Source organism: Melozone crissalis, unplaced genomic scaffold (assembly GCF_028551555.1).
Source record: "Melozone crissalis strain CALT ecotype California unplaced genomic scaffold, PUWL_Pcris_2 ptg000004l_1, whole genome shotgun sequence".
Classification (NCBI taxonomy): domain Eukaryota; kingdom Metazoa; phylum Chordata; class Aves; order Passeriformes; family Passerellidae; genus Melozone; species Melozone crissalis.
In genome coordinates this window covers 44,400,114-44,426,962 of record NW_026535782.1, presented here as the reverse complement: position 1 = coordinate 44,426,962, position 26,849 = coordinate 44,400,114, and the positions used below count along the sequence as shown (strand labels likewise).

Genomic DNA, 26,849 nt, shown 5'->3' with positions numbered 1-26,849 from the left:
CTCTATAATCTTCTTCTGAATAATGGAAATACCTATTTGATTTCAATGAGTTTTGGATAAGGCTGTCATTCTTCTCTGCTATTGTTCTGCACAGATCTTAAAACACCCCTCAAGAGGGACTGCTATTAGAAAGATGAGAGTCTGAATCTTCACAAATCTTTACTCAGACAAAACTTCTATTGATATCAAGATCTCTTTTAGGTGGAATAGAAATCAGGAGTTCTTTTATGTATCCTTAGAGTTTCATTCTTTCTGCTTCACAAACCATCATTCAGCTTTCCTGCACTCTATTTTCAAAATCACATTCAAATAATATTTGAATTAAACTCAATATTTACAACAATGACTAGAAATTATCTTATATCTTTCTGTTTCCTCCTTGAAAAGGGACAATAGTGTTCCCATAAAAGAACTATTAAAAAGATTATTGAAATTTTGAAATTTAAATTGTTAAAACAACAGCAATGCACATTTTAGGGGTACCTTACTATCCTTCTGAAAGTACAAATGACCAGGCCAGAAGATTTTAATTGCACAGCAGTTATTAATCAGGCAGTCACCAAATAATTATCAGATTGCATTTGGCTTGAAAGCTAAGAGGCTAAAATATTTAATTATGAGTTCAAGAATAACATTTGGAGCTAAATTACAGCTTTGTCCACTATTGAACCCTGGGTGAGAGAAGAGGAGGAGACATAGCTTCTGAAAAGTCGCACCTTTTTAATGGTGAAACTCACCAAATCACAAAGTTGGTGATGGAGGTGAAGGAGAGAACGTAAAATTTCTGTAATATAGTCTTTTCTACTGCACACATATTATGTGGATCCATTACTTAAAGACAAAGAACTCTTAGCTTGGTTTGAAGTTTGCTCCCACACTGTCTTCTTGAAAAGATGTGTCTATAATGGGAATGCTGACAGATCTACGCAAACAGATGCTTAAATACAGTGCTCAATCAAAATAAGGACTTCAATATCAGCTGGATTTGATAAAATCTATTGTGGATTTTTTTCCCGTTATGGATGCATCCATCACATTGATAATGATATGCCCAACCCAGCAAAAGTTTCTCAGCTGTAGAGAAACAGCATGTACTCTCATAAGCAAGTACCCTGCTAAGCAAGACTGTGTGCTTCTAGAAGAGTTTCAATGCTAAGGCTACTTCCCACTTAGCATGTGGGAAATGTCACCCCCAGGAAACATTCTGACAGCTGAAAAATACTTTCAGACTGTGTGGGGTAGATACTGTCCTAGCAAACACTGTTGTGAGAAACAACACCTGCCTTCATTAGCATCATGGTGCTACTTGGTTCAGAAATAAAAATGAACTCTGGTTCAGAACTTGGTTCAGAACTTGGTTCAAAAAATAAAAATGAATTATGATATGCATAAGGCCCAAACAAAGAGACAAATACATAAAAGAAATATGGACTATATTATTTCTCTGGGACACCAGATGTGGCAGGGGATCAGGCTCCATCTCAGGAAAAGTAGTCTTTGAAGCTAGACTAGTCAGACAAATAACTTAGCCTTGATCTTCCAGGTCTACTTTCTAACATATTTCTGTGAGATGAGGTGTTTTGTATCCCTGTGACAGATGGCAGACCTGTATGATACATGGCAACACAACTTGTACCTTTCACTGGCAAACTGGTGACCCTGCTCATGAATCTCCCTTCCTAAGGCTGTTCCTAATGCAAGCAAATCTGTCATTGGCTTAGTTTTTTTCCTAAACTGCTGTGTCACTGAAACAATTCACTTCCCACCAAAACCCAGGACTTCATATCAGATGAGACAGATTAAAAATTCAAGATCAGAAGTATTTTCTGAGGGATTATTTATCAAAAAAAGATCAAAGCCCACCAACAAACAGTGTCATGTGTCTACAGGCCAGTTAGATCTTGGGGAAAGGGATAATGTAGGCTCTCTCATCAAGTGTTTAAGTTGAGGTGAGATGACACTAGGCTTAAGTCACCTGCTCCAATATCACACTAACACCACAAGAACTGAGCAGCTTAGACAGAAACTCAGAACTTTCAGATCATCTTTCCTTTTCCCAGATGTGCGCAGTTAAGTTTCATAGCACAAAATCAACTCAGCCACTGAAATGAAAACTGACACCAGCCCAGGATGCAACAAAAACCTGGTTATAAACTGCAGCAGTTTCATTTTCTCCTGTGTAGCTGTCCAGTTCCCACCAGTAGGCAATTTGGATTGCAACATTTAGCATTTTGAAGGGTGTGAATTAACAGTTGCCTGTAGCATGGCATAAACAAAACAGATGATGATGTAGAGAGGAAAAAGCATTCACTGAGAGTTGTTTTGGATGACCTACATAAAGTCCTTCTGGTCTCTCCAATGATCAGTAATAAAAGCCAGACTAATCCCACGTCAATTAAACTTTTATTCCTTCCACACCATAAAATTTTGTACATTTGCTATAGGTCAAATTGAGCCTTCTGTGAAACAAAGCTGTGCTAAAGATAAAGAGGATAGTTCCTGAGCAAACCCACCTGGCAGGAGGAATTTTGCTGCAGTGTGTGAAAACCACTAATACTCCTGCTAAATGGAAGTGATGGCTTATCCTGATTTCAAATATTCAACACAACCGAGAATGCAATTTTTAGGCATGTGGAGTATCTCAGACAGTTCTGTATATATCAAGTACAGCTCCCCTTGATCTCAGCTGCAGATGTCACATTTGGGAGTACTCTTCATCTCCTTTCCCCAGACCCCTGAAAAACATTTTTGGCTGAGCTGTTCCCAGACCCCCTTGCAGCACACTGTCTTGACAGGTAGGTCACCTTGCTTTTGTTGCCCCAGATCAGTCTTTTGACCCATTCCTTCTTGTGTGGGAAGTTTTATGGGTCTAAGTCAGTCCCGGTCCTATGTCTCATCCCATGCTCCCTATTCAAGCAGTCTGCCAGCTCCTTATACCTATAGGTACCCAACTGTCCTCTCCTCTTCTTGGTACACTCTCTCTTTCCTTTCTGCCTTTGACCTGGGTTTCATCTCTTTTGTATGTGAATCTGGATTTTTTTCTCCTCCCTACTGTGTGGTCGTTGTTGAGGGCAATGCATGTCCCTCAGAGCAGAGACCCAATACAGGTTCCTGCTCTCAGCTCTACTGTCCAGTCAGAACCTGGCATGGAGGATTCAGCGGAAATAATCACAGAAAACACCACTCTTTGTCCAGGTCCTCTGCCTGCAGCATGCCCAACCCTGCTGTGTCATTGGGATATGTATAATCTGGTCAGATGTATCCATGCACATTCCCAATAAAGAGTTTCCAGAGACCTGAGCTTCCTGAAAGTCAAAGAAAACGCTACTGGCAATGTGTAAGCCATAATTTTTCTGCATTATAGTTTGCCTAATTTGTCACCAGGCTTGCAAAAGACAGCTCCTTCTCTTAGGTATGGAGTATTTTCATGAAGAGGTCATCAGAACTTTTGGTGTGGACAAACCTCAAAGCTTTCCCCCATGTTTCATGTTAAAAAAATGTGAGAAAAGAAAAAAAGGGCATAACAACATGACAAAAAAAAAATCCCAGTCCATGTGCTCCTCCCCTTAATAATATTATAAACAGTTGAAAGCAGTATAATGGCAACTTTCAGGCAAGTAACAGGATGCCAGCTCAGCATTTAATAACAATAACAGTTACAATAATAGAAACAACACAGCTGGGGCAGTCAGGATTTCACCTCAAAACTGCTATATACCATCTGTTATTACTAGAGAAAGACTATGACATCACAAAATAATAACTTTAAATTGCGGTTCTACAAATGAGGCTGTACTCTTGAAATTCAGCAGGAGCAAAGGGTACTCAAAGCATCAGTCAGACTGCGAGTTCAGGGCTGTGATACTGACTTGGAAGCTTCATTTACATGCAATCATAGTCACTCAGAAACTGCTGATTTGTTAGTTCTGTTTATATTGTGTGGTACCTTGGTAAAATCTCCCTCTTTTCTGGTGAATACTATTAGTTGGCATGCACAGCCTTTTGCTCATATTAGGAATCTTTGGTTTTGCGCAAAAGAAGTAACTAAGTAAAAACATACTTAGTGTGTAAGTACACATCTAAGCAAGTGTGTTAAGGGACAGCTGGAGTTTTTTACACTGTTTCTTTGTATTGCTGATTTGAAAATTTGAGAAGAAAAACATGCAGACATTTTTTTTCCTCCTGTGTTTCCTAAAAGTCTTCTCTAATGGGATTCTACTGTCCTTTCCTTAAACTGAGCAGAATCAGTGATACACTTCCCACTGATCTTGCCCTGGGGTTTTGGATCAGGACACAGGCTTCACTAACAGGGATGCTCCATTCAACCTTCAGATACTTTGGCAGAAGTACCTGGTGAGAACCTGTCTGCAGGAAAGAAGTTTTATAAGAATGCTGAAAGGTTGAGTGTGTGCCTTGGTCTAAAATCAGGCTGACAGTAACTATCTCATACAGTAACTATAGAGATTGGCTGGAAGATCCTGCTGAAATATTCTGGGCTTTACAGTAGGTCCTTTAGAATAAAATGCTGGATATAAGCATTAAAATCCAATTGAAAATGTCCAAATGTGAGATTATTATATTATTATTTGAGACTGCCTTTTTGGATTTCTCAAAAATCTTCCACATTGCATCCAAATAACAAAGAGGGTGTGGAAATGGAGAAATAGCATGGAATGAGTAGGATAGAGTGACTAAGGACACGCTCTAAGGCCCACTCAAGTCAATGACTGTGCTTACAGGAGGGTTTGGTTCCTATTCTGGATTTTCCACCCAGAATCTGCACAGAAGACAAAAGGATTACTGTAATACCAACTTACAGAGAAGAGTCTGCTTTGCATGACCTCACTCAAGCACGTATTGAACAAGGGTACTCTTAGCACATGGCAGGCTCCTGCTCCCAGCCTGCTCCTGCCACATAGAGGTCTTGGAGCTTGAGTATTTTCAAGAAAGGATGAAGCACTCATGTACACATAGACATACATATAAGCATTTTTACATAAACAGATAAATTATCACATTCAGTGGGGTTCTTTTTGCCTCCAGTATTTCAGTTTCTGAGCCCTATCTGTTCTATCCACTCCTTTGCAGTGCTTTGGAACCTAGTAAGAGTCGGGTGAAAATGAAGATCAGCATCTGATTAAATCAGAACTACGCAGTACATTATCTGAAGATGGCCTTCAGACCTCTTAAAATTCACTCTGTGGTATTATACTTTCATAGAAAACATTAGAAAAAGAAAAGAACTGGTACTTCCACATGTATATAGACATAATATATATTTAAGCATACATGTATTCACATGCATGCACAGAGGAAGGGTGAGAGAGATTGAAGTGAGATCCAATTACCTTTTAAAGTAATGCCCCTTTACATCTCTCTGGCACTGTTAAGAGTCCTTAAAAAGGGAAGATATGTAATTTACATTCATTTTAGGGCCATCTCTGTACTGATGAGAAGTGTAAAGGGGCCTTAGAGAAACAGAATCAGCCCAGCGGTCCCCACTGCCATGCTTCCTTTTCCTGTTCTACAGATATTTGCATTACAAATAGAATGCCTTAATTACAGGTTGAATTGTAAATAAAACATCACTACAAATATTAAGCTGTACAAAAACAGTAGCTGGTATATTGGAACAAGACCTTAAGGGTATCTTTCGACACAGCCAGACTGTGAGTGAGACTCACACCAAACCATTGCTTCTTCCACAGCAGGGCTCAGTGCATTTAGTGCTCAAGTAATTCTCTCCAATTATAAACAGCAGAGCTGTTCTGACATTTCTTCCACTGCTTCACAGTGCACAGAAGCACAGGCAGCTGAGGGAGCACCTTCTACCCATGTACACTGCCTAAGGTAAGAAAGCCCTGTTGTGTTTGGAGGTGCCAGTCTCAATTCAGGAAAAAAAAAAAAAGGAAAAATAATAGGAAAAGATAACTTAATCAGCAATTCCTACCTCATACATACCTGACTTAACAAAAATGGTAGCCTTTCATGTAACATACAAGCTTATGAATTCTAATGGAAGTCTATGAATGCATCTTAGACTGAAGGCACACCTGGGCCAGCACCCTCTCTCCAGCTGTGAGCTGGCTGCCTAGGGAGTGTAAAAGTGAGGATTTCTCAAAACTCTAACCTAGACCTCAACTTGTGGCTCAAGGACTTCCAGCACCAAAGCTTAAAAGCTCCTGATTGATTTGCTTTCTGAGAAGAGTAACTTTTGAGGACATGCATACTTTTAGAAACATTACCTCCTGCTCAAAGGTTCATCACATTGTGAGTGAAATGTCTTTGTTCTGAACCTGCTACTTGCTGTTTCCACTTCATGCCCCCTAATTCTTGTACAGGGAGAAATGACAGCGCTTTCCTCCTCACCTCACAAGATGCTCTGCTTCTGAAGATGGTCCTGCAATAGATCACAGGAATGTGCTGTATTTAACAGGACACCTGTGACACTGTATATGCTACAGCAGATAGAGCAAGACTTGTTTCCAAGATAATCCTGTTCTTAGGGTCTCATAACTTCAAAGCTGAAACTTGCTTGCTATGTTCTACAATAAAAGGACATAGTCAAGTCTAGAGGGGAGTTTATATAGAGGGCAGCTAATACAAATGTCTTCTCCTAAGTGAGGACTCTGAAGTCTTCTGAAGTTGGATTTTTTCCTACTTCAGATTGTGTTGATAGAAGGCTGTTAACTTTTTGGTGCCTCTTGGCAAATTGGGAATCACATATTTTTGTATGCCTAGCTTGTTCTTTTCCAGTATCTTAAAAAAAAAATATATATATGATTTATAAATGGAGGAATGAGTTATGTTTCTTTTTCAGACACAAACCATATCATATACCATATTGCATTCTACTTGTCTTGAATAAGAAACAGGCTTGAACAGTTAGTCATTTCCAGTGTCTGTCAACCAGATACAAGTTCAGTAAAATGTGCTGTTTTAAACTTTAGGGACTGCCATTTACAGCAAGGACTTGCATTTGCTCTGCACTGCTCCCAAGGAACTTGTTGTCTGAATAAATCTGTTTATTAAGGATTAATAGAGCCCTGGAAAATACAGCAAGAAGTCTGTGACTGCGTTCATGCTCTTTGAACCCACATTACATATTGTGAATTCAGTACAATTTTAACCTGCATTCTCAAAGTGTTATAAGAGGTGTGTATTGTTGTCTTTCTTTTAATGTCTCAGTAAGCTTTTCTCTTCCTATTCTACCCTCTACCCTGCCTCTTGTACCTTGATGTCTCCAAGGGCAAGGCTCTTAGTGGTCTTTTATCACATTGAGTTCACTTGATTGTCTAAAAGGCTCTTGCAGAGGATTTTCTTCCTCCATGTGCTTTTGCTTTGCTGGTGCACTTGTCCTCGCTCTCTCTCATTCTCTCTCTTGCTCTTCCTCACCTCCTTGTCTCTCCTAGTTAAGGCCCACTCCTTTCAGAAGACAATGAGATGGTAAAATAAAGTGTCTGGGAAGTTGTGCCTTGGGTTAAAATATATCTATCCAATCTCTTAATGCTGTATCTAAAAATATGGGAATGGCATCTCCTGTGGTCATTTTATTCACATGCTAAATGGAAACACTACCAGCCTCAATGATGATATTGTCAATTACCTCTTAATTGCTAATGTGCACATGATACTGGCTTTGCTTAATTGATTTTTATGTAGACAACGTTGCATATTTTAGAAATATTTTTTTCCTGAATAAACTGTTACAGATTCCTTTTTATTTCCTTTCAGATTATGTAGGCAAAATTGGCACTTGGTCTACAAATCTCCAGAAACCATATTATACACAAAGAGTTCATATACATCTGGGTATAAACATTTCAGTTAACAGTTTTTTACTTTGGAATTATATGTACTAATGCACAGGCATACACATACACATACATCTGTGGGTAAACATCCTTGATTTCAATCATTTTCAAAAGATTTGCTTAGTCTGAAAGGTTCTGATTGCAGATTTTATGCAGACACACATAAATACTGCTTTGATGGGTTAAGGGATAGAAAAAACCTGCAGTCTCACAGCCTCTGTGTACCTTGAAGCCTTTGCTCATTCTGCAGTCTGCAGCACAGCAAAAATTCACAGACCTAAATATCAGTCGTCTTGGTATTTTCCTTTCTTCTTCATTATTTGTGCATTAGTATCTACCAGACAAAACTGACATCACTGTATATTGAACAAATATACAGCAAGAAACAAGACCTCCTGGAAAGTTATAGGTCTGCCATACTGAATCCAAAACAGAGCCCCAGCTACGAAGGCAAAAAAATTAACTCTATCCCAGCTGAAATCATGACAGGATTTAAGGGTGAGACTGCCTAATGGAATAAGAGCCCAAATCCTCATTTTCAGCTTGTGATGTTGGGGATTTTAAAAGGGCAAAGGAGACAAAAAAAAGCAGCAAAACCCAGGGTGAAGATGGGATTAATACAATGGTTTTACAGGTGAGGAACTGAGGCACAGAGAGATTAAATGATTTGCACAATGTCTTTCAGGGTGTTGAGCATTGCCTTTAATTCTCCTGAGTTCCACTGCCCTGCACTACCCCCACAACCAACTCTGAGTCTGCAGAAATCCTGTGTTTTCTGAACCACCCTTTGTATCACCAAGCCTTAGACACCCCACTTACATTCTCACTGTTAACATCTGCTTCACTGGGGCAGCCAAAGAGTTCCCGTCTCAGCAAATTCCCATCATATTCCAGGAATGTCAGGTAGAGGTTGCGGAAAAACTCCACATGCTTGTTTTTCACTCGCAGCTTCTTCGGTGAGTTCCAGTGAATCACCTCAGAGGGAAAAAAGAGAAAAGACATCCTGCTGTTAGAATACAGATTTGCTTTATCTGCTCTTTTTGTGCGTATTCAGTGTGCTGCGCTCTGAAAAACAGAAGAAAAAAAATCCCCAAACTACCCACACTTCCTTCTGTCTTTTTATAGGGAAGCCTTTGCCGTGTGTTCCACAAGTAACTGTACACTCTGGAGATGATGTGCTTGGAAACTCTTCCATGGTATCACCTCCACATTCTCAACATACTCTATGTTGAGAACAGCACCATGTAAGTGCTTCCACAGCTCCAATCATGGAGCTGATCGTTTGTGGACTCTGCTGAAGAAGACGGAATGACAAGGGACACGGTGATGTAGGTATTAAACATTAATCTCAGATTTCCACATGACTGTTTCTGCTAATGAAACTGAGTCCCTGTTTCAGGCCAGGCAGCCTTTTTCCTGGTTAGATATTGAGAAGAAGCAGCTTGAAATTAATTCCCATACGCATTTAAATAGTTCAAAAAGGACTGAATTTAATCTAACTTCCTTTTTGCCATTGCTTAATTTAAACAAGACTGATCTCTGTTGGATTAACACAACACAGCGATGCAGTACAACTTCTCACCCTCTGAGTTCCAATTTCTAGCAGATATTTATCCTCTGCTAATGGGAGAGGACTGTGGCCTAGACTTAAACTCTAATGCTGGCATAAAGGGCCTGATCCTCATTTGCATTGAGGCAACTTTGCACTGCTGCCAGTGTGAATGGGAATAGGACCCTAAGGAAAAACCAAGAGGGAGGTGATAGTGGCTTGCAGGAATGATTTCATTTTATAGAGGTTATATTTTAGACATAAGAAAGAAATCACAGAATGCTTTGTATTCAGTTTTATTCCTGTCACTTCTAAAGAGGTTAAAAACAAGAGTCTCCCTTCGGAATGTTTCCAAGCTCGAAGTTCTGGAAGTTCTCTGAATCCCTTAAGTACATTGTGTGAAGACACCGTGTCACTCACACGCAGCACAGAGCTGCAGCACCACGGTCAGCTTTGCTCTCAACATCATGGCTCAGGGAGGGCACACTGAGCTGAGGCCCTGCACACACAGCAGGAGCAGCCTGGGGAAGATGAATGCAGCTCCCTTGGTCTCAGCTCCACAGGAAGAGGAGTTCTCTGAAACCATGGTATTTGTTGCCCAGTGAGTGGACTGGATGAGGAAAGAACAGGACACAGACTAAATTCTGCCTGGACTACAGCAAACAACAGGTTACTCCACTGAGTGTTTATACTGACATAAAAGCACTCTATTCTACCCACCCCAAACCCAAGAAATATCTGCTGATAAGAAAAGCTTTATCCATTACTGGGATTTCACTGGTAAGCCTACTAAGATGTCAGAAAACCATACAAGCTCTTGAAGAAAAACATCTGGAGGGAAAGAAGATAATTTCAGATATCGGCAAATTGCTTTTCCCAGTTAGAGGAGCACCTTAAATAAAGATTATGATGCATCCACACACTGCATGAATTTGGGAAATTATTTGGACCAACTTACTTGGTGTAGATATTTGTCCAAGAAATGCTACATTCTTTGCTGGTTTTACATTTGTCCAGATGTTCAGAAGCATAGCATAACTGTGCAGAAACATGTTTGCTGCATCATGTGGTGAAAATACACCACATAAATGAAAAGAGCTTTGGGTAGGTAAGGGCATAAACTTAGGATAACGGATTTTTTCCACAGAAAAATGGATCATCAAAATCTCCTTTCTTTGAAAAGAACTTGACATATTTCCTCCATTGTATTTAATTGCAGCAAAAGGCATTGATGCTTGAAAAAAATCTCTGCAACTGAATCCTACCTCAGGGAAATGGGCACATGTAACAGAAGCACAGGGCTGAAGGAACCTAAAGCTGAACCTAAAGAGCTATTTAACAGTTTTACAGGGTACCAGCATGCATTTTTACAAGCAAGCATAGAATAGAAACTGTCTGCTGGTAACTTGTACTTATTTAAGAGTGGATCAAAGAAAGCTAAGAAGCTGGCAAATGGGACAAAATGCTTGCTAGAAAAACCTTTTGTGTGCTTTCCTTACTGCTCCTACTCTTCATGTGTTTCCTTTTGGATACTGTTGTGGTTTGAGAGGAAGTGAGTTTTTTGGGATGCTGTGGTCAAACCAATAGGTGCTCAGATTTTAATATTGGCACCTGGTGTGGCCACTGGGGACATGGATACGCCTCTGAGAACACGGGGGTTAAAAGCAGAGAACTCCCAGGAAAACCTCTCTTGGGTTCCGGTGGGGAAAGAATTGGGACCTCTCCCTCTCCCCTGCCCAGCTGCCAGGTGAGCTGGGCCTGGGCCCTGAGGATGGCAGGGTGGAGGGGCACCAAGAGACATCGGGCAGCCACCCCACCCCCCCGCAGGAGAGAGAGAGAGAGAGAGAGAGAGAGACAAAGCGCGTCGGTGTCTGTGCCTGTGCCACCTTGAAATTTTATAGCAGGTTTGTTGGCTGAGAAGGAGAAGTGGGGGAGTGCGGCGAGAAGGTGCCCAGCAAGGCAGCCATGGGAGTTCTGGACAGGCAGAGCCTGAGATTTTTAACCCTTTTCTTGGATGATGGAAACCTTACAAATGCTAATCCTCCTGGAGCTGAATGAGAAGAGAGATAGAGATGAGATAGAGGAAATGGGCCACGAGGGAAGTGGAGAAGAATCTTAGGTGGGCGGAGGTGATGGAGTGGCCTTTGGCTGGACTTTCTTGTATAGCCATGGACAGAACCATTTTTCCTGTGACGCAGAGACTGCATTTGGGGGGAGGCAATGGCTCGGAGCCAAGAGAGTTCAGTGTTGTTATGTGAAGGAGTATGTGAACAGAGGTGACGGGTGAGGAGGGTGGTTGGTGCCCTCGATCTTCAGTGGAGGAGAAGATCTCTGTTCTTGAGACCCCTCGGCCCCAGGGGATGAAATCTGGGGGGAACAGGTGTCCCAAAAGTGAGAGACTGTGCTCTTTTTTGGAACTGGACAAAGCATCCTTAAAAGAAGCAGCTCTGGTCCATGTGCAGTGGTGAGAGCACTGGGCATGGAAGGAAGAAGTCACAACAGCAAATGTTCTCTGGGCGGTGCCATGAATGACATGGAAGCACACAAGGTTTCAACTGTGTTTCCTGGGGAAGCCTATGGCACAAGAGGGACTCCTCTCCTCTTGATGAACTGAGAATTGATTATCTGAAGGGTGGTGATGGACTGAGAGTTGGTGATATGAGGGATGGATATATTAGAAATTTGGTGGGGGAGGAGGAATGTTTTTGGAAGGTTTTCATTCTTTCTGTGTGTTTCTTTTTACATATAGTTGTAGGTTAATAAAGTTTTCTCTTCTTCATTCCTAAGTTGGAGCCTGCTTTGCTCTATTCCTGGTCACATCTCACAGCAGACACCAGGGAGAATGTATTTTCATGGGGGCACTGGCATTGTGCCAGCATCAAACTGTGACAGATACTCACAAGCATCCTCATCTTCACAAGCATCCTAATGCTGCTGAGCACTCTGAGCACCCAGAGTCCTGGGACCATGAACACAGACATGGCTAATGACAATAACCTCAGAAATGACACAGGACAGGCTCCTAGGTACTGCAGGAAATTCCCATCAACACACAGAGTGTCACATCACAGCCAGGCCTTTGCTGATGCCTCTACCCAGTTGGGTGGGAGATGATTTCAAACCCAGACAACTGCAGTTGTCAGTGCAGAGGCTCTTTGCTGCCATGCTTCAGGATCTGTTGTGTGTGTAAGCTGGCAAGTGTCAAGGGCTTAGCTGGTGGCTCAGATCTGATCAGATTTGAAACGTGTCAGGGTGCTGCATGTACACCGATGTCAGGAGCCTGGAGTGAACTGCACACAGCTGAATGGAGCCAGTGACTATCTAAACAAGCTGATTTTTTAATCAAAAAGGACAGCACATGCCAATGTGTGCTAATATGATGTGCTAAAGAAAATCAAGGAACTAACTATGAAACCATCTGGATGACCTGAGGTAGAAAAACCACAAAACAGGTCTAGCAAAAAAGCAGGCTGCTTTTCAAATGTAACACAATTAAACAAATAGTATGCGATATACCAAAGCATAAAAAAGAACAGCAAGTTACAAAAAGCAACAAGACTTTTCACCCTGATATAAAACACTACATCCAAAGACCATATTCTTTTTTATGTCAGCCCACAAACTCACATTCAGTTCTGGGTGTCTGATATGGTCTATTGCACCATCAGCTACAGCAGAATTTGTACAGGCCAAGACACTCTTGTAGTGTCATGGGCATCAGTGAGGTACACAGTAAAGATTGCACAGGTAAAGCTATGGCCACTGCATTGAAGACTTTATTGTGCACAACAGTAAATTGATTGGAGAAATAAAGAAGATCAGCTGGCAAGAGACTACAGGGAAATCAGAAGGAAAAAACCCCACTTTGTTTGAAGACTGTTATCTCCACATTGAAAAGAGAAAGTGAATCTAGAAACTGAGAATCTCATTACTCCAACATCCCTGTTCCAAGATGGAATAGCACCATAATACTGTGTTTATTTCTCCTTCTAGTTTCTAAGTTATTTCAAAGCTCTGCTGGCTTACAGAGGAAGTTCCAGCTAGAAATATAAAATTCCACTGCCATTATTACCTCAGGAACAATGCTAGCCTTCAGGTTGACCTACAGAGCATTCCCACTCTAGATCAGAGCCTCCTGAGGACTATAAGAAAATACACTTCCTTAATCTTCATTTAGCAATTTAAGTACTGAAAGATCAGAACTTAAAATTCCACATCTATTTAACACTTGGTTAGTTGTCATTAAGCAATGTGGCACTATCCACATTTCTGTTAATACCACCCTAGTTAATCAGCAACCATTACCACTCCCTGATTACACACAGCCAGCCTCCTGGAACACTTCCATACATTTGTGGCCTAAACCAGGCTAACTACACCCATAGTTCCCATTTATTCCCCAGGTTCTGACCCAAGGCACTCAGTGAATGACTCAGTGGGAGCCTCATGGACTGGCAGTGGGATCTGAGATGGGAGGGAAGAAAGGATGTTATATGCTGGAGGAGTCTAGGAAGGCTCTAAAACAGTTATCTGGATGGAAATACACTGGAACAAAAATCCCAGCAAACCTCCTTACATTACCATCTGCCTTTAGTCTCTGGGAAGATTAAATATTTCAAACACGATGTTCAAACCATGAAACAATAAACATGAATACATTATTTCTATAGGTACCTTTAACCATTTTTTCCCCTAAAGCATCTTCTCTCTCAAAAAAAAGTATTTAGCCAAATGTTTCCTTAACCACAATCTCTTCCATTATTTCACCCAAAAAGACATCTTGATAACTTCTTGCTCTGCTTCAGCCCTTCCAGAATCAGAGAGCAAAGGATATCCTCTATAATTATATACCTGCTTTCCAGGCTGAAGGGCAAGAAATAAGAATAAATTAAGCTTAAAGAAATTTAATTTTGCAAGGCACTGAACAGATATCCATAATTAAGCCCATGAGCGCTTCACAGTTTAGGTAAACAAGTGATATTTTGTAAACAGGAAGCTTTTCTGCTAAAAAACTGGACTCCTTACTTAGGCAACCAGACTCTTCTCATTGAATCAATAGGAGTTAAACATTTGGCAAATCTTCACAGTAAAGCCACCTATATATGTCACTTTAATGCCATCTCAATAGGCTTTTTTAGAGGCTTAAATATGCCCCAAACCACACTGCAAATATGCACCACATATGTAACTTATGCCATGATTAGAAATGTCTGGAAACTTTATTTTTTAAAGTGTGTTTTATCAGAAATAAATGGTTTAATAAAAGAACCAATTTCCTCAGAAAGGTTCATATACTTCATAAGAATGCCATTACAGAGATTTTAATGCAATATTCTAAACCACCTAAGTGGAAGAGACTCGAGTTGGAGTAGCCAGCAACCCTAATTTGGATGTGGGACTCAAATCCCTGACCTGCCTAGTTTGGTGCCATGGTCCCAGGGATTACTTTACTCCCCTGCTTACTGCCACTGCTGTATGGCACTAAGCTGACAGACTGCCCCTGCCTTGTGCTTTTCAAAGGTCATTATTTGTCCTCTGAAGGATTCTTCAACTTCTTTTCCTTCAGCTCCTGTGCCAGTGTTTAATGAGAGGCCTCGTGCCTGCGAGAACACCCCTATAAAAAGCCATGGTGCTTGCTGTGTGGCAGGACAGAAACATCTGACTGGCTCCAGTGTTCACTTAACCCTCTTGAGCCCTCACTCCTCTCACTGCAGCTCTTCCTTCATTGGCATTAAAGGGTGCAAGGCTGCAGAATGCCAGAAGTGCTGCAGATTAGAGCAGAAGTACTTGGACAGCATGGGGCAGCTCAGGGACTGGAACACAAAGAGGTGAAATGGGTCATGTCTGAGGCAGAGCTGACATGATGTATTACAGTTATGGAAAAGAAGCTGTTTAAACTTCTGTAGGCAATATCACAAAGTCATCCCAGTGTGGAGGACATTCCCAGGGAGAACACAGCAAAACACAGAACACAAGTTCCCAATGAGGAATTTATGAAATTCATGATTTATCTATCTGCTGATTTAGTATCAGCTGTATTCAAAACCAGTTTGAAAAGCCATCAAGAGGTTGTAAAGCATTTTTTCCATGTTAAGAGTGTGTGTAAATTCTAATAATTTGATACATTCCTATTGAAGAGTCCAGCATCTGATTTCTGTGATTGTGAATTACCAGATTGTCTGCATGTAAATAGCATCTGTATCCTTGACAACCAGACTTTATGACTGACTCATTCAGTGAGGTCATGATTCATTGTCAGAGGTATCAAAATTCAGTACTTTCTTTCACAGTACTTTTCCTGCCATTAGGTTTGTGCCAAACCATAGTAACTGAGATTTCCTTACAGACAGGAACAAAGTACTGACCAAGAAGCAAGCAAAGGCAGGGACTAATCCAGCAAAAGCAATACATAAATGAACCTCAGATTCAGACCAATCCCCCAGGAAAAGGAAAAAATCAGTAAAATGGATAGAGATGCAATTTAATGTGGTCTAAAAAGAGAAAAAGGTGATCAGAATCCTCTTCAGGCAATATGAAATATTCAGCTGCTCCCTAGGCCTTGCATAAATGTGAGCAAAGCAGCAAAGTGTCTGAACGTACATGCACACAGAGATCCCTGAACAGCCCTGGGGGTCCAAGCTTACTTGACACAATTCTGTGTATAAGAGATGACAAATCCTCAACTCCCATGGACTTTGAGGCTAGATGGAATCAAATCAGCACCTTTTCAGTCTGACAGGAGGAATGCATTCTGTTTTGGGTGAAGAATCCTTGACTGGGTCAGCTTTACCTTTTGAATTTAAATCTCTCCATTCACTTCCTTCTTTCCTATGCTACTCTTCTTTATCCTCCAGTGCAAACTTCAAAATCTGTCTTTCTTTCCCTCTTACCCTCAAGGTTTGTTTTACCTTGTTTCTCATTCCAGTCTTACCATGCAATAAAGAATGTGCCAAATCTGTTGTGTTGTACCATTTATATTAAATGTCATGGAACTGATGAACTCGGGTGATATTAAGAGTGAAATTTTTAACTTGGAGTAATGGCATTTGTTAAGTTTTTGTGAGACTCAGATACCTAACCAGCTGGCTTCTTTACAGAACTAGAATTTTGATTATTTTCTTAATGCAAATTCACAACTTTAATTGGTCTATGCCTTTTTTTTTTAAATTGTATGAAGAATTTTAAACAGTGCTGCCTGAGGGTCAGTTCTTTAACTGCTCAATATGGGAAAAGCTTTATTGAAACCATGGGGTTTTATGTGCACTAGATAAGGCTCTGACCTCTCTTTCAAGGCAAAGAATTTCAGCCCTAATTTAGTATGTAGGGATAATTTTAGTAGTGTGAATAAGTCCAGTTTAGCTGAAGACATTGCTTATGTGTCTGCACCCCTTGTTGAGTTAAAATACTTCAGGCCAGAAAATCAGTGGAGAGCGCTGCACATCTTACACTTCACTGCCTATGCTGTAATGGAACTGACAGTGTGACATGATATACAGCAACAATGACCAAGCCTGAATTACAGCTGTACAGATAAATTTGTTTATTGACAAGAAAGAAAGGATTTAATTTGTTTTTAAAATACTGTCAAATGTTTACTTGTAGGTGTTACCGAATCAGATGAGTTAACACAGTCACTGTACTCAGAAGATCAGACATCTGCTCTGAGGTGAGCTCCAGCTCCAAATCCACTCATAAAGATGACACTTTGGCTGCCTACATCCAGATGTACAGCAAGGTGTACATCTCAATCCCTGAAAGCACCTTACAGTTATCCTGCCTGCCCATCAGCTGCCTCTCCTGTAGATCTTTGTTTTATCTGCCACTCCTACATGGATACTGCGGGGTCCCTATGGTGACTCAAACCATGTTTAGGCAATGGAACCAAACCCTTGATCCTTGTTACCAGCTTCAGTATCTTTTCCTCATGTAAATGGTTGTGTCTTTACCTTGTGCTGAGTCCAATCTGAGTGTCTCAATAACATAAATTAATCTCAGCATCTAATTCACACCAAAACACTGTGATATGTCACAGGTGGGAGGTGTATTTTTCCGAAGTACATCTTTTAGGAAACATTTTCCCTGTTACACATCTTTCTTTTTGTTTCAGGCCCTGCAATCACTGTCAAACATGGTTCTCAACATGAATGCAGTACTAAAATCTCTATCAGTACTTTGTTTCAAGGCATAAAACCATGATGCTTTTAAAGTGCCTGTGTTGATCCTGCCCTACAAACAGATATTATAAACCATTTAGTGACTAGTGTACTGACAGTACAGTGATCTAACTTTAAAAGCTGTCCTCTATGGATCACACCTGAAAAGACAGTTGTGCATAATTTATATATGAAATTCAATCAATGATGGCCAATTTTGACAGGTCATTTAACCCATGTAGAACTTTTGTCTCTTGGAAGCACATCTTTTGCAAGTGTGTTGAGAGTGATTGATTTTCTATATTCATCCTGCATCTGGTGTTCATATTGAACACTCCTGCTCTTACTCTACAAATTGCTACAAGGGAAAACCTTGTTAGATTTAGGATATATGCTGTACAAAGAGGGTGGCCAAACTCTGGAACATGGGGCCCAGGGAGCATGTGAAACCTCAGTGTTTGGAGACTTGACACTCATCTGTACAAGGTGCTGAGCAGCTGGGTCTATCTATGTTGGTCCTGCATTAAGTGGGGTTTGGATAGTCTCCAGAGAGCCCTTGCAACCTCTTCCATAGTTTTGTGCCTTTGGCTTTTTTTTTTAAACTCATCTGCATTCTCAAAACTTGAGTCCAAATATGCAAACCTTAACTGAATTCTAAAATCAGTCACTGAAAACTACCTAATATTTACTATGTTCTGATGCCACCAGTCTGCTCTGATGGAATCTACTGCTGCACAATCTTACTCTACACCTGGACAAAGCTCAATCAAGCTTCAATTCTAAACTCTCTGCATGCTACATTTGAATCTCTGAGTTCAGTCTTTCAAAATGGCCAGGGCACAACTGATGTTCACTTACCCATATCTATTAAAATTCATCCTTCTTTAATACTCTACTTGTTAATAGTGAAAAATGTGCTAATAAACTTACTCTATAGCTTCATTTAATTAATAGGTTTTTAATCAGTCTTCTTTTTTTCAGGACAAAACATGGAAAAATGAGCGGCAACATGACTGGGTGAAGTGTGTGCAAAGGCTAAATATGAAGTGAGCAAGATCTTTACATTTCTCCTAATACATTTCTAGCTAGGGTCTGCCCAATCCTCTCTGAATTTCACTCTGTTAAATGGTGTTCAGCAAAGAGTTTCAAGCTGGTCCAGTACAAAAAGGAAAGGTTTTGTATTCTTTGTCTAGGAAGATCTAAGACCTGGGAAAGCAGTAAGAATTCAGTAGTAAGCTGCACTGGCACAGGTGGCAGGTGCAAAATGTAAGAAGGCAAAGCACTTCTTTAACACCTTGCCAAATCCCAAAGCAGCATCTATATTTGAATTTTCTAATAGTAGTCAGAATGCACAAAACCAAAGTCACACTTCCTTTCCCTGTCTGGGTATCTATATAAACAGTATGTGTTAGTTTCCCCCCTACTTAAGGCAGTTCATCTTTCTCTGGCAGCAGTCCTTCATTCTTTGTCCCAGAGGACACCTCCTGTGCAACTTACCTTCAGGTCAGACACATCTCTGTAGCACTGCTCAGAACGGGTGTGATCAGAAAGCTGCACATTCCAGAAACATGGGAGCTGGTAGACAAGGAAGGGATTTTGTTTGATGACTGCATTGAATATATCCTAGCAGAAAAAAAACCAGAAAAACATTTGGGTATGTTGTTTCTACTGTGTGAGGTGATCTCAACTCCTCCCCCAGCTGACTCTCCTTCTCCCCCTCACAGGCAGAAATTCCAATGGTGATGAAAGGTGAAGTCTGTAAACCTTTATCCATAATTCTGTTGCCTTGGAGGGTGCTGTTAATCTAAGGGGTGATGTATAGATCCACACAAGAGGAAAAAGCTCTCCTGACACACAGAGCTAAGGCACTCCAGCAAAATTTTCTAACATTCATCTTGTACTGCTGGCATGAGGTGTGGCTGCTGTTCTAGTCACCAGGGAGAGTAACAGGCAGTAATGACACAGTGCCTGCTGGCACTGAATACTGCACCACTTTTTAACAAAGGGAAGGAAAGTGAATCTGGCAGCTATGTTGCTTCAAGGTGAATTACTAGACACGACTTTAGGTAGAACTTTATTGTTGCAACAAGTACCACAGGTACTTTATGGAGAAGGCATGGAGGACAGGTTGCAGAGCAGCCTACACCATGAGGGACAGAAAGTCTTGCCATAAGCAGTCATTCTGTTGGAGAAGTTAAAAGGACAATCTGAGGGTAAGGTATTAGGGGAAGACTCAAGCAGCCCTCCTCTGTTCTGCAAAATTCTGTCACATGCAGGTATTAGACAGCAACTCAGGACCTGACTGAAAACACAGTGAAATTGCCAGAATCTTTTAAATGAACCTCAGGATCACCCTGCAAAGATGCTGTACAGAGTGCACATCTCCATGAGCATGCTTCCTTTGTGGTGACCGGTCAGCAGCCAGAGGTAGCTCAGAAGGAGAACAAATATCTAAATACTATGCTGTATTGAGTTAACATGTTCAAGCGGTTGAGCAAGAATTATTGGTTCAAGTCTAGTATTACATTCTATTTCTGGATCTAAATTGAGAGTTGGCAAGAAGCACAAATTGAAAAACTGTATTTCTATGTTTAGGCACACTGTTTCTTCTCCGGGCCTCAGCCTCCTATCTGTGGCAGGGAGACAGCAGCACTTTTGTCTTTACAGGGCTATTGTGGCAAGGAGTACATTAAAAGACATCTGGGACTCATCTGCCAGAAACAGTAAAGAAATCTCAGGAGACTCTTAGAACTAAAATCTGATTAGACAATAACCAGTGGGAAAAGACACAGTTTATTTGGACTTCTGGTGCCTGGAGGGTTCTGTGTTAAAGAAGGGAGGACAGAAAAAGAAAGCTTAAAAATCCCTTTTGTCCCTCTTATGAATCATCTGAGCAGAGGAGGTAAAAATGTCAGTGTAGTAAGAGGAACCAAACCTTGTGACTAAATCTCCATTCTCTTCCACATTTTGCCCAGAATGATTCAACAGATGGTGACTACAGGCACAACAGCTTTCCCTTGCCTTTCCCCACATCCCATCCCCTCTCCCTTTCTTTCCTTCCTCAACCCATGGCTCAGTGGCCGTGCCCCAGTCCTGCAGTGTCCCACTCACCTGGTCAGCCAGTGAAGTGGACAGCATGCTCATCAGCTCCCGCTCCGCCGTCAGTCTCCACATCTGCTCCCACTTCATCTTCCGCAATTTATCGAGGAGCAGCAGGATCACCCCTGAAGGGAAACACGGGGCAGAGATAAAGGGAACCCATGGTGTCACGTGCCAGCCAAGGCCCACCCTGCCCATGTGCTGATGCGCCAGCTAAAACACAACATAAAGTTATCTGACACACCTGACTGCAACCCCTGAAACTTCTCTGAGGAACAAATTATCAATGCTGGTTACAACCTAGACCTTGAGAGGGCCCGCCATTGAGGCACCAAGTGTGCACAGAACAGGATCCTCAAACTGGAAATTTTAAGTTGGAAGAAAGATACCTCAACATTCATTGTATTCCTCAGTTGCTTTTTGGCTGGCCAGAATTCCTAGCGTACAAGAAGGGAGAACAGCGGAAACAATGATGCTGGATTGAAACCCCAGCAAAATCTTTCCTACAGTGTCTTAGAAAAATCTGCTTGAAAAATGAATTGGGAAAGGCTCAGATAAGAGTGCTATCATGGGGAATGAATGCAGACTGAAGGACCACAAAGAAGGAGTACTGATAAACAGCAGGCTGACAGAAACCACCTAGTAAAATCAATGATGGGTTCTGTGTTGTTTCATATCTTCATTAGTGGAGGGAGGAAGTAAACAGAACAGTAATGACATCTGCAAATGACATTTAACAAGAGGCCTTACAAAAGAATATCACGGCAACTGTAGAGAACCATAGCAGCTACACAGAAGAATACGAAATGACAAAAATCAGGCACAGGGAAAAGCTGTCTCAGGAGTCCAAGTTGATAAAACTAAAAGTAATGAGAAAAAGAAAGGAAATGTAGTCTGAATGCTTAAGAAAAACTCTCCTAAAACTGCTGCAGTGAAATAAACTAAAAATGGCAGACAAACTACTTTATTTCACGAGTCTTTCCAAATCAGACTATACCAGGATTAGAAAATGTACCTGGAAAAGTGCTGCTCTGGATGGGAGAGGGCATAGGTGGTTCAAGTTGCTTCCTATATTTAGTTTCTATGACATGGAAAGTTTCTTTCTAGTAAAACCTGGCACTGCTATGAATAAAAAGAAAATCTCTCCTGGCAGTGAATTTTGTGGCCTATTTTAGTTGTGTTTTCCATTCAGTCCATCTGGTTCCCAAGGATGCTGGAACCCGTGCTGGAGGGATCCCCTTTCATCTTCAGTCAACCTTTCTGCTTCCAGCTGTTGGATTGGGAAGGGATGCATTGTCACAACATGATACAGTTCATTTATGCCAGTGTGTTTGTCTTCTCTCCAGCATAAGGAAAGCCTATTTTGGAGCATGTAGTGTGCATGCATGAGCTTCTAAGAGAGCCATTATACATTGTCTGAAATTCTAGATCAGTGTGAAACAGGTTCCTTGTGCTGCAGCAATAAACTGGGCAGATCTCCTCTCCAGCAAAGGACTTTTCCAGCTGGCAAGGACAGTCAGCTTTGCAGTTAAATGCAACTGAGAAGGTTCTTTATTAAAAAAAATAAAGAATAATGGTTAGAAAACTCTAATAGAATAGTTTTTATAATTCATAGACAATAGGCCGATTTTTCTTAATTTCTCTAAGCCTCCAGTCTGAGGAAGAAAAGGGGAAATATTTTAATATGTGCAGTATTCTCTTATTTTTTTTTACTTCCACTCTTATCCTAGCAGCAGATTATGGCATTGCAGCTAATAAGATTATGCTGTCCTGAGGGGCTATCATGGTAGCAGCTGAGAGTAGAAGAGGCAGATGGAGTGAAAAAACTGGAATATATGTGAGAAAGGATGTACTAAATTACAATGCAATTATGGCTACTGAAAATATTCAAAAGTTTTACTGTTTCACCATCAAAACTAATTTCAATGTGATTTCTATTTTAATTCAGCTGCAGGCTTGAGTTTAACACCTTTGTACAGTTTCTATTTAGGCTTTTAATTTACTGCTGCCAGAGAATACTTATAGCAAGTTTAAATATTTACTTATTAGTGTAAGTGAGAATAAGACATTTCTACTAAGAGAAGATTTTAATACTATTCACTTAGAGTTATTGAGTCCAAAAGCAAAGCAAAAGCATGTGTTTTGAGAACTTTTAATTTGAGAACTTTTAAAACAGTTCACACAGAGGAAAAATTACTTTTTTCAGAACAGTGAACTTCAGGTTCTTGTCTATATTGTTGTGTTGCCAAAAGCAAACATAACAAATGAACTAACTTCAATCTACACGATTAGTTTGTAGGCAAAGTGTCTGAAATAAGGAAAGGAAAATATTTGCCTCAGGATCTGCTTCCCTCAGAGTCAAACTGAGTGAAATCTCAGACTAAATTCAAGATGACATACAGCTGAACATAAGGGGAAAAGGGACTCGCTCTCATCTGCTGTGCTGGGGGAAGAAGAAACTGGAGGAAAAAACAAGAAATGAAAGGAATATTTTATTAACATCTGGCCCCAGGCAGCAGGACTTCTGATCTTTGAGAAGTGCAGCATCTTCTTGCCCTAACCTACCTGAGAAAAACAGAAGGAAAGCTTGGCAGCAAACAAAGAAAAAGAGAGAAGTGGCAACCCAAACATCTCATGAGTATTAAACAAATTATGATCAGCCACAGAGCACCCTATTTTCTTTGTCCTGAGGAAATAGTTCAGGCATATCCAGAGATGTAAATATCTCAAAGATCTAGGAGAAAAAGAATGCTTTATTACTAAATTTGTGGAAAATATCCTAGTCTTGTTATAACTTGAATGGCATTTCTCTCCTGCTGCTTGATGAGATTTTGAACTACCAAAATTTGACAGATTCTGAACTGCTCAAACAGGCAAACAAACAAACAAAGCAGTTTCTCAAAAATGTCATTTAAGGACACACAAAAAACCCAGCTCCAAAACCAAAAAACTCCCCCTAAGCACAAAAAAAAAATAAATTGGTGAATAAATTGAATAAAACAGGACAATAAACCTGAATTAACATATTTGGATTAAAATGTTTCAGTTGGAAAACACTGCAAAATTTTTTTGGTACATTTTAAAGCTCAATTTACTTGAAAATAATTTTAATCTCAAAATTTATATGAATTAAAAATCTTATTGAAAATTATTACAAGATCTGAAAAAGAAAATTAATTTTCTATTTTGGGTCTAACCAAACTTTGGGAGTCACCTTTTCCATCCTTTTCCCATTTTTTGATTCAATCTAAAACAACTTTTTTGTTCTTCCAATGTTTTCATTAAGCAATGATTTCCAGAGATGCTTTAAGTCATGTCAGCAAATTTGTTCTTCTTTTTTGTTTGCTTTTGTTGATCTGCTCCAGAACAAAATATTTTATTTCATTTTTCTGAACAGTAAATTGAAAGTCTGCAGAAAGATCAGCCATTTCCCTTGGAATACTACCAAGGATCCCCACCTCTTGCTTCTGGAACAAAGACAACAGCTCCTCCTGAAATTCAGAGAGGAACAGATAGTAGAGCTGGAAGTAATAAACAACATTTTAAGACAAAACAGAATCACTTAGAGATGTTATAGTGAAACTGGACAAGCTTTCAAACTCAATCAATTTATTACAATGGGCCTTTCAAAGTGCCTGAAAAAAACACTCAGTGCTGTGGGGGAAGAAAATGTAGCTCCTGAGAAATAATTTTCTGTAAGATCTTGCCTGTTCCTTTTGGGTGGAACAGGATGCTTTTGTGAGCCTTTGAGGCAATGCCATCTTATATGAGTAGCACCTCAGAATCCATCCCTGTCAGGTTTTTAAAAACTCTTCTTGAAATCAGGCCTGCAACACTGAACCAGCTAGACAAATAACAAGTAGATATCATCCTAATATCCAAAACAGACAGGTAAGACGCGCTCCAAAATCTATCATAAAGCAATAGTGAGTTTTAAAAAAACTACTGGGATTTTGCCATAGCTAAGCAGCACACCAACACCAAACCACTGAGTCTGAGAGAAATCATGTTAAACAGGCCTGAAATTACGCAGATTTTGCAATAAATACGTGATCCAGACATTGAGGGCAGTAATCTACCATGTTTTGTGAAACAGATTTGGCACCCAAAATCTGAACTCCATTTTAAGTGCTGTGGAAGAGCCGTGTAGCTCTGCTGTCCTAGGAGAGGCTCCCTGATAGCGCTGATTGCTGAGTACTCTAGCAAATACCTGCAACTTCTTTTCATTCTCATTTATTGTACTTGAAGTCAATGCAAACTGTCCCAGTGTGCAGTGTTAGGGGTGTGACTATGCCTTTGCTGGTCAGGGCTCCAAGGACCAGTTTTGTTAAGGACTGCATTTGGAATCCACTGAGCCACAGCTCCACAGCACTGACTGCGGCCTCTCTTTTCCACCCACAGTGGAAAAGAGCAAACAGAAAAACCTAAGGATATGGCTGTTAGGGATTCAAACATTAATTTAAAGTTAGAATTCCAAAACAAGCCACTGAACATGTTTTAAAATGTACATCTTTGTGTGGATGAAATTCACAGCATTTATCTCACTTGGTTTATGGACTATCTGTTGCTCATAATCTGACCAGCCATATCATTACTGTAATAAAGCCATATTTTTCTATAGCTTTTAACATGATGTGACTGAAAGGACTGTCATTCTAGCACATTTCTGGAGCATCCTGATACATTATTTAACTATGAATTTCATGCACCAGTATTTTTTTCTCAAAAAAGCTTTTCACAATCTAAAATACCCAAACTAATAAAAAACTCGCATGGATGTACAATGTGTTCATTGAGAATAAATGATGATCCACATTGGAACTTTTCTCTCAGAAAACTGAACAGGGCTGAGAAGCTGTTTTGAAACAAAGTGTGTGTTCCTCCAGACATGGTGACAGAATGCAATAGCCCTCGTTTTCTCTGCACATGTATTAAAAGTGAAAGTTGTCATAGAGGGCAATTTGAAATGTTGTGCAGTCACTCTGTTGGGAGGCTGGGTCCTCCTGAAGCATTATAAACATTTTGTTTACACTTCCTGATGACCATTTAATGAAATAGAAAACTTTTACTTTCTTTATTCTCTTCTTCCCAAGTATACTACTTTTCCTTAGGCCAAATTAAGATGAATGTTTTACTCAAGCATATTTCTAACTCCTTATTATAGAGCTGCTCACTGTAGCTCAGAATGTCCCAGTTTTCTGATTCTTTACTGCTTAGATGCTATTCTTCCTGAGCAATTTGGAAGAAGATAAACATGTTTTCTATCTTCTATTTCATGACTTCCACTTCTGGGGGAATTTCTCCAACTTTCTTTAAGCCCCAAAGCTGCTACAGAGGAATTTCCTTGATTCCAGAGTCCAGAAGGTCTGGAGGAGAGGAAACATGAGCCATAAGACTTTTCGCAGGTCTATGGAGGAATACCTCTGCTACTTAGGGACCATCCTGCTCAGTAATGCTGTATCCTCTTATCTCCCAGAGTCTTGTGAGACGAACTAACAATTCCACAGGCCTTTCAGAGGTCAGCAAAGAAAAATTTTCTCTAGACCTGAAGAAACTGGCCTTCTCTCACACAGATCCCAAGCATATAAAATCCCAAGCAGTAAAAATTCACACACTTAGCAGCCCAAATTGCTGAAAAGATTCACCTAACATGGAAAACAACATGGCTGGAAAATAACAGAAATATTAGAAAAGTAAAAAATGGAAATTAGGGGTTATTCCCAGCTGCTGTACTTGTTTGGGCATCAAGGAAGACATTAAAGATAGTAACCTTTCTAAAACCCTGTATCTTGAACATTGTGCAAAGGGTTGTTGGAGACAAAAACCATCTGTGAAGAAGCTCCTTACACGGCTTCTTTTTGTGATCCTTTGAATATATAGCACAGAGAAATTACATTTTAGAGGCAAAAAAGAAATATTCCAGGGAGTTCTCATTTGGTAAACTATGGAAATGGCTTCTAAGAAGGGAAAAAACCCTGTAAGAGGCACATCATTAAAATCTCATAAAATGCAAAAGACTGGGAAAGTTTTTGCTGAGCACTTTTACACCTCAGAGAACACATTGTAACCTCAGACCTGCAAAGGGAGAGAGGAGGGAGGTTTCAGCCTTTATACACTGCATCACCATGGCAGTGGCCACATGAAGTGGAGATCTGTCTCAAGGACATCTCACAGCACTGCCATGCACAAGGATGAGCTGACCCATCTCTGCATGTGTCTGAAACACATCATGAA

General features: G+C 40.4%; 1 protein-coding gene across 3 annotated transcripts in view; it reads right to left on the bottom strand.

Moving 5' to 3' along the window:
• Positions 1-26,849, bottom strand: part of LARGE1 (LARGE xylosyl- and glucuronyltransferase 1) — a 286,266-nt gene that overhangs the window by 25,841 nt on the left and 233,576 nt on the right. For all 3 annotated transcript variants that reach the window (XM_054279879.1, XM_054279896.1, XM_054279887.1), the window contains 3 exons: positions 20,628-20,740; positions 19,014-19,139; positions 8,634-8,789 (listed from right to left, as the gene is read on the bottom strand). In XM_054279879.1, coding sequence (XP_054135854.1) covers positions 8,634-8,789; positions 19,014-19,139; positions 20,628-20,740 — 395 coding nt within the window. The remainder of the gene's footprint in view (positions 1-8,633; positions 8,790-19,013; positions 19,140-20,627; positions 20,741-26,849) is intronic.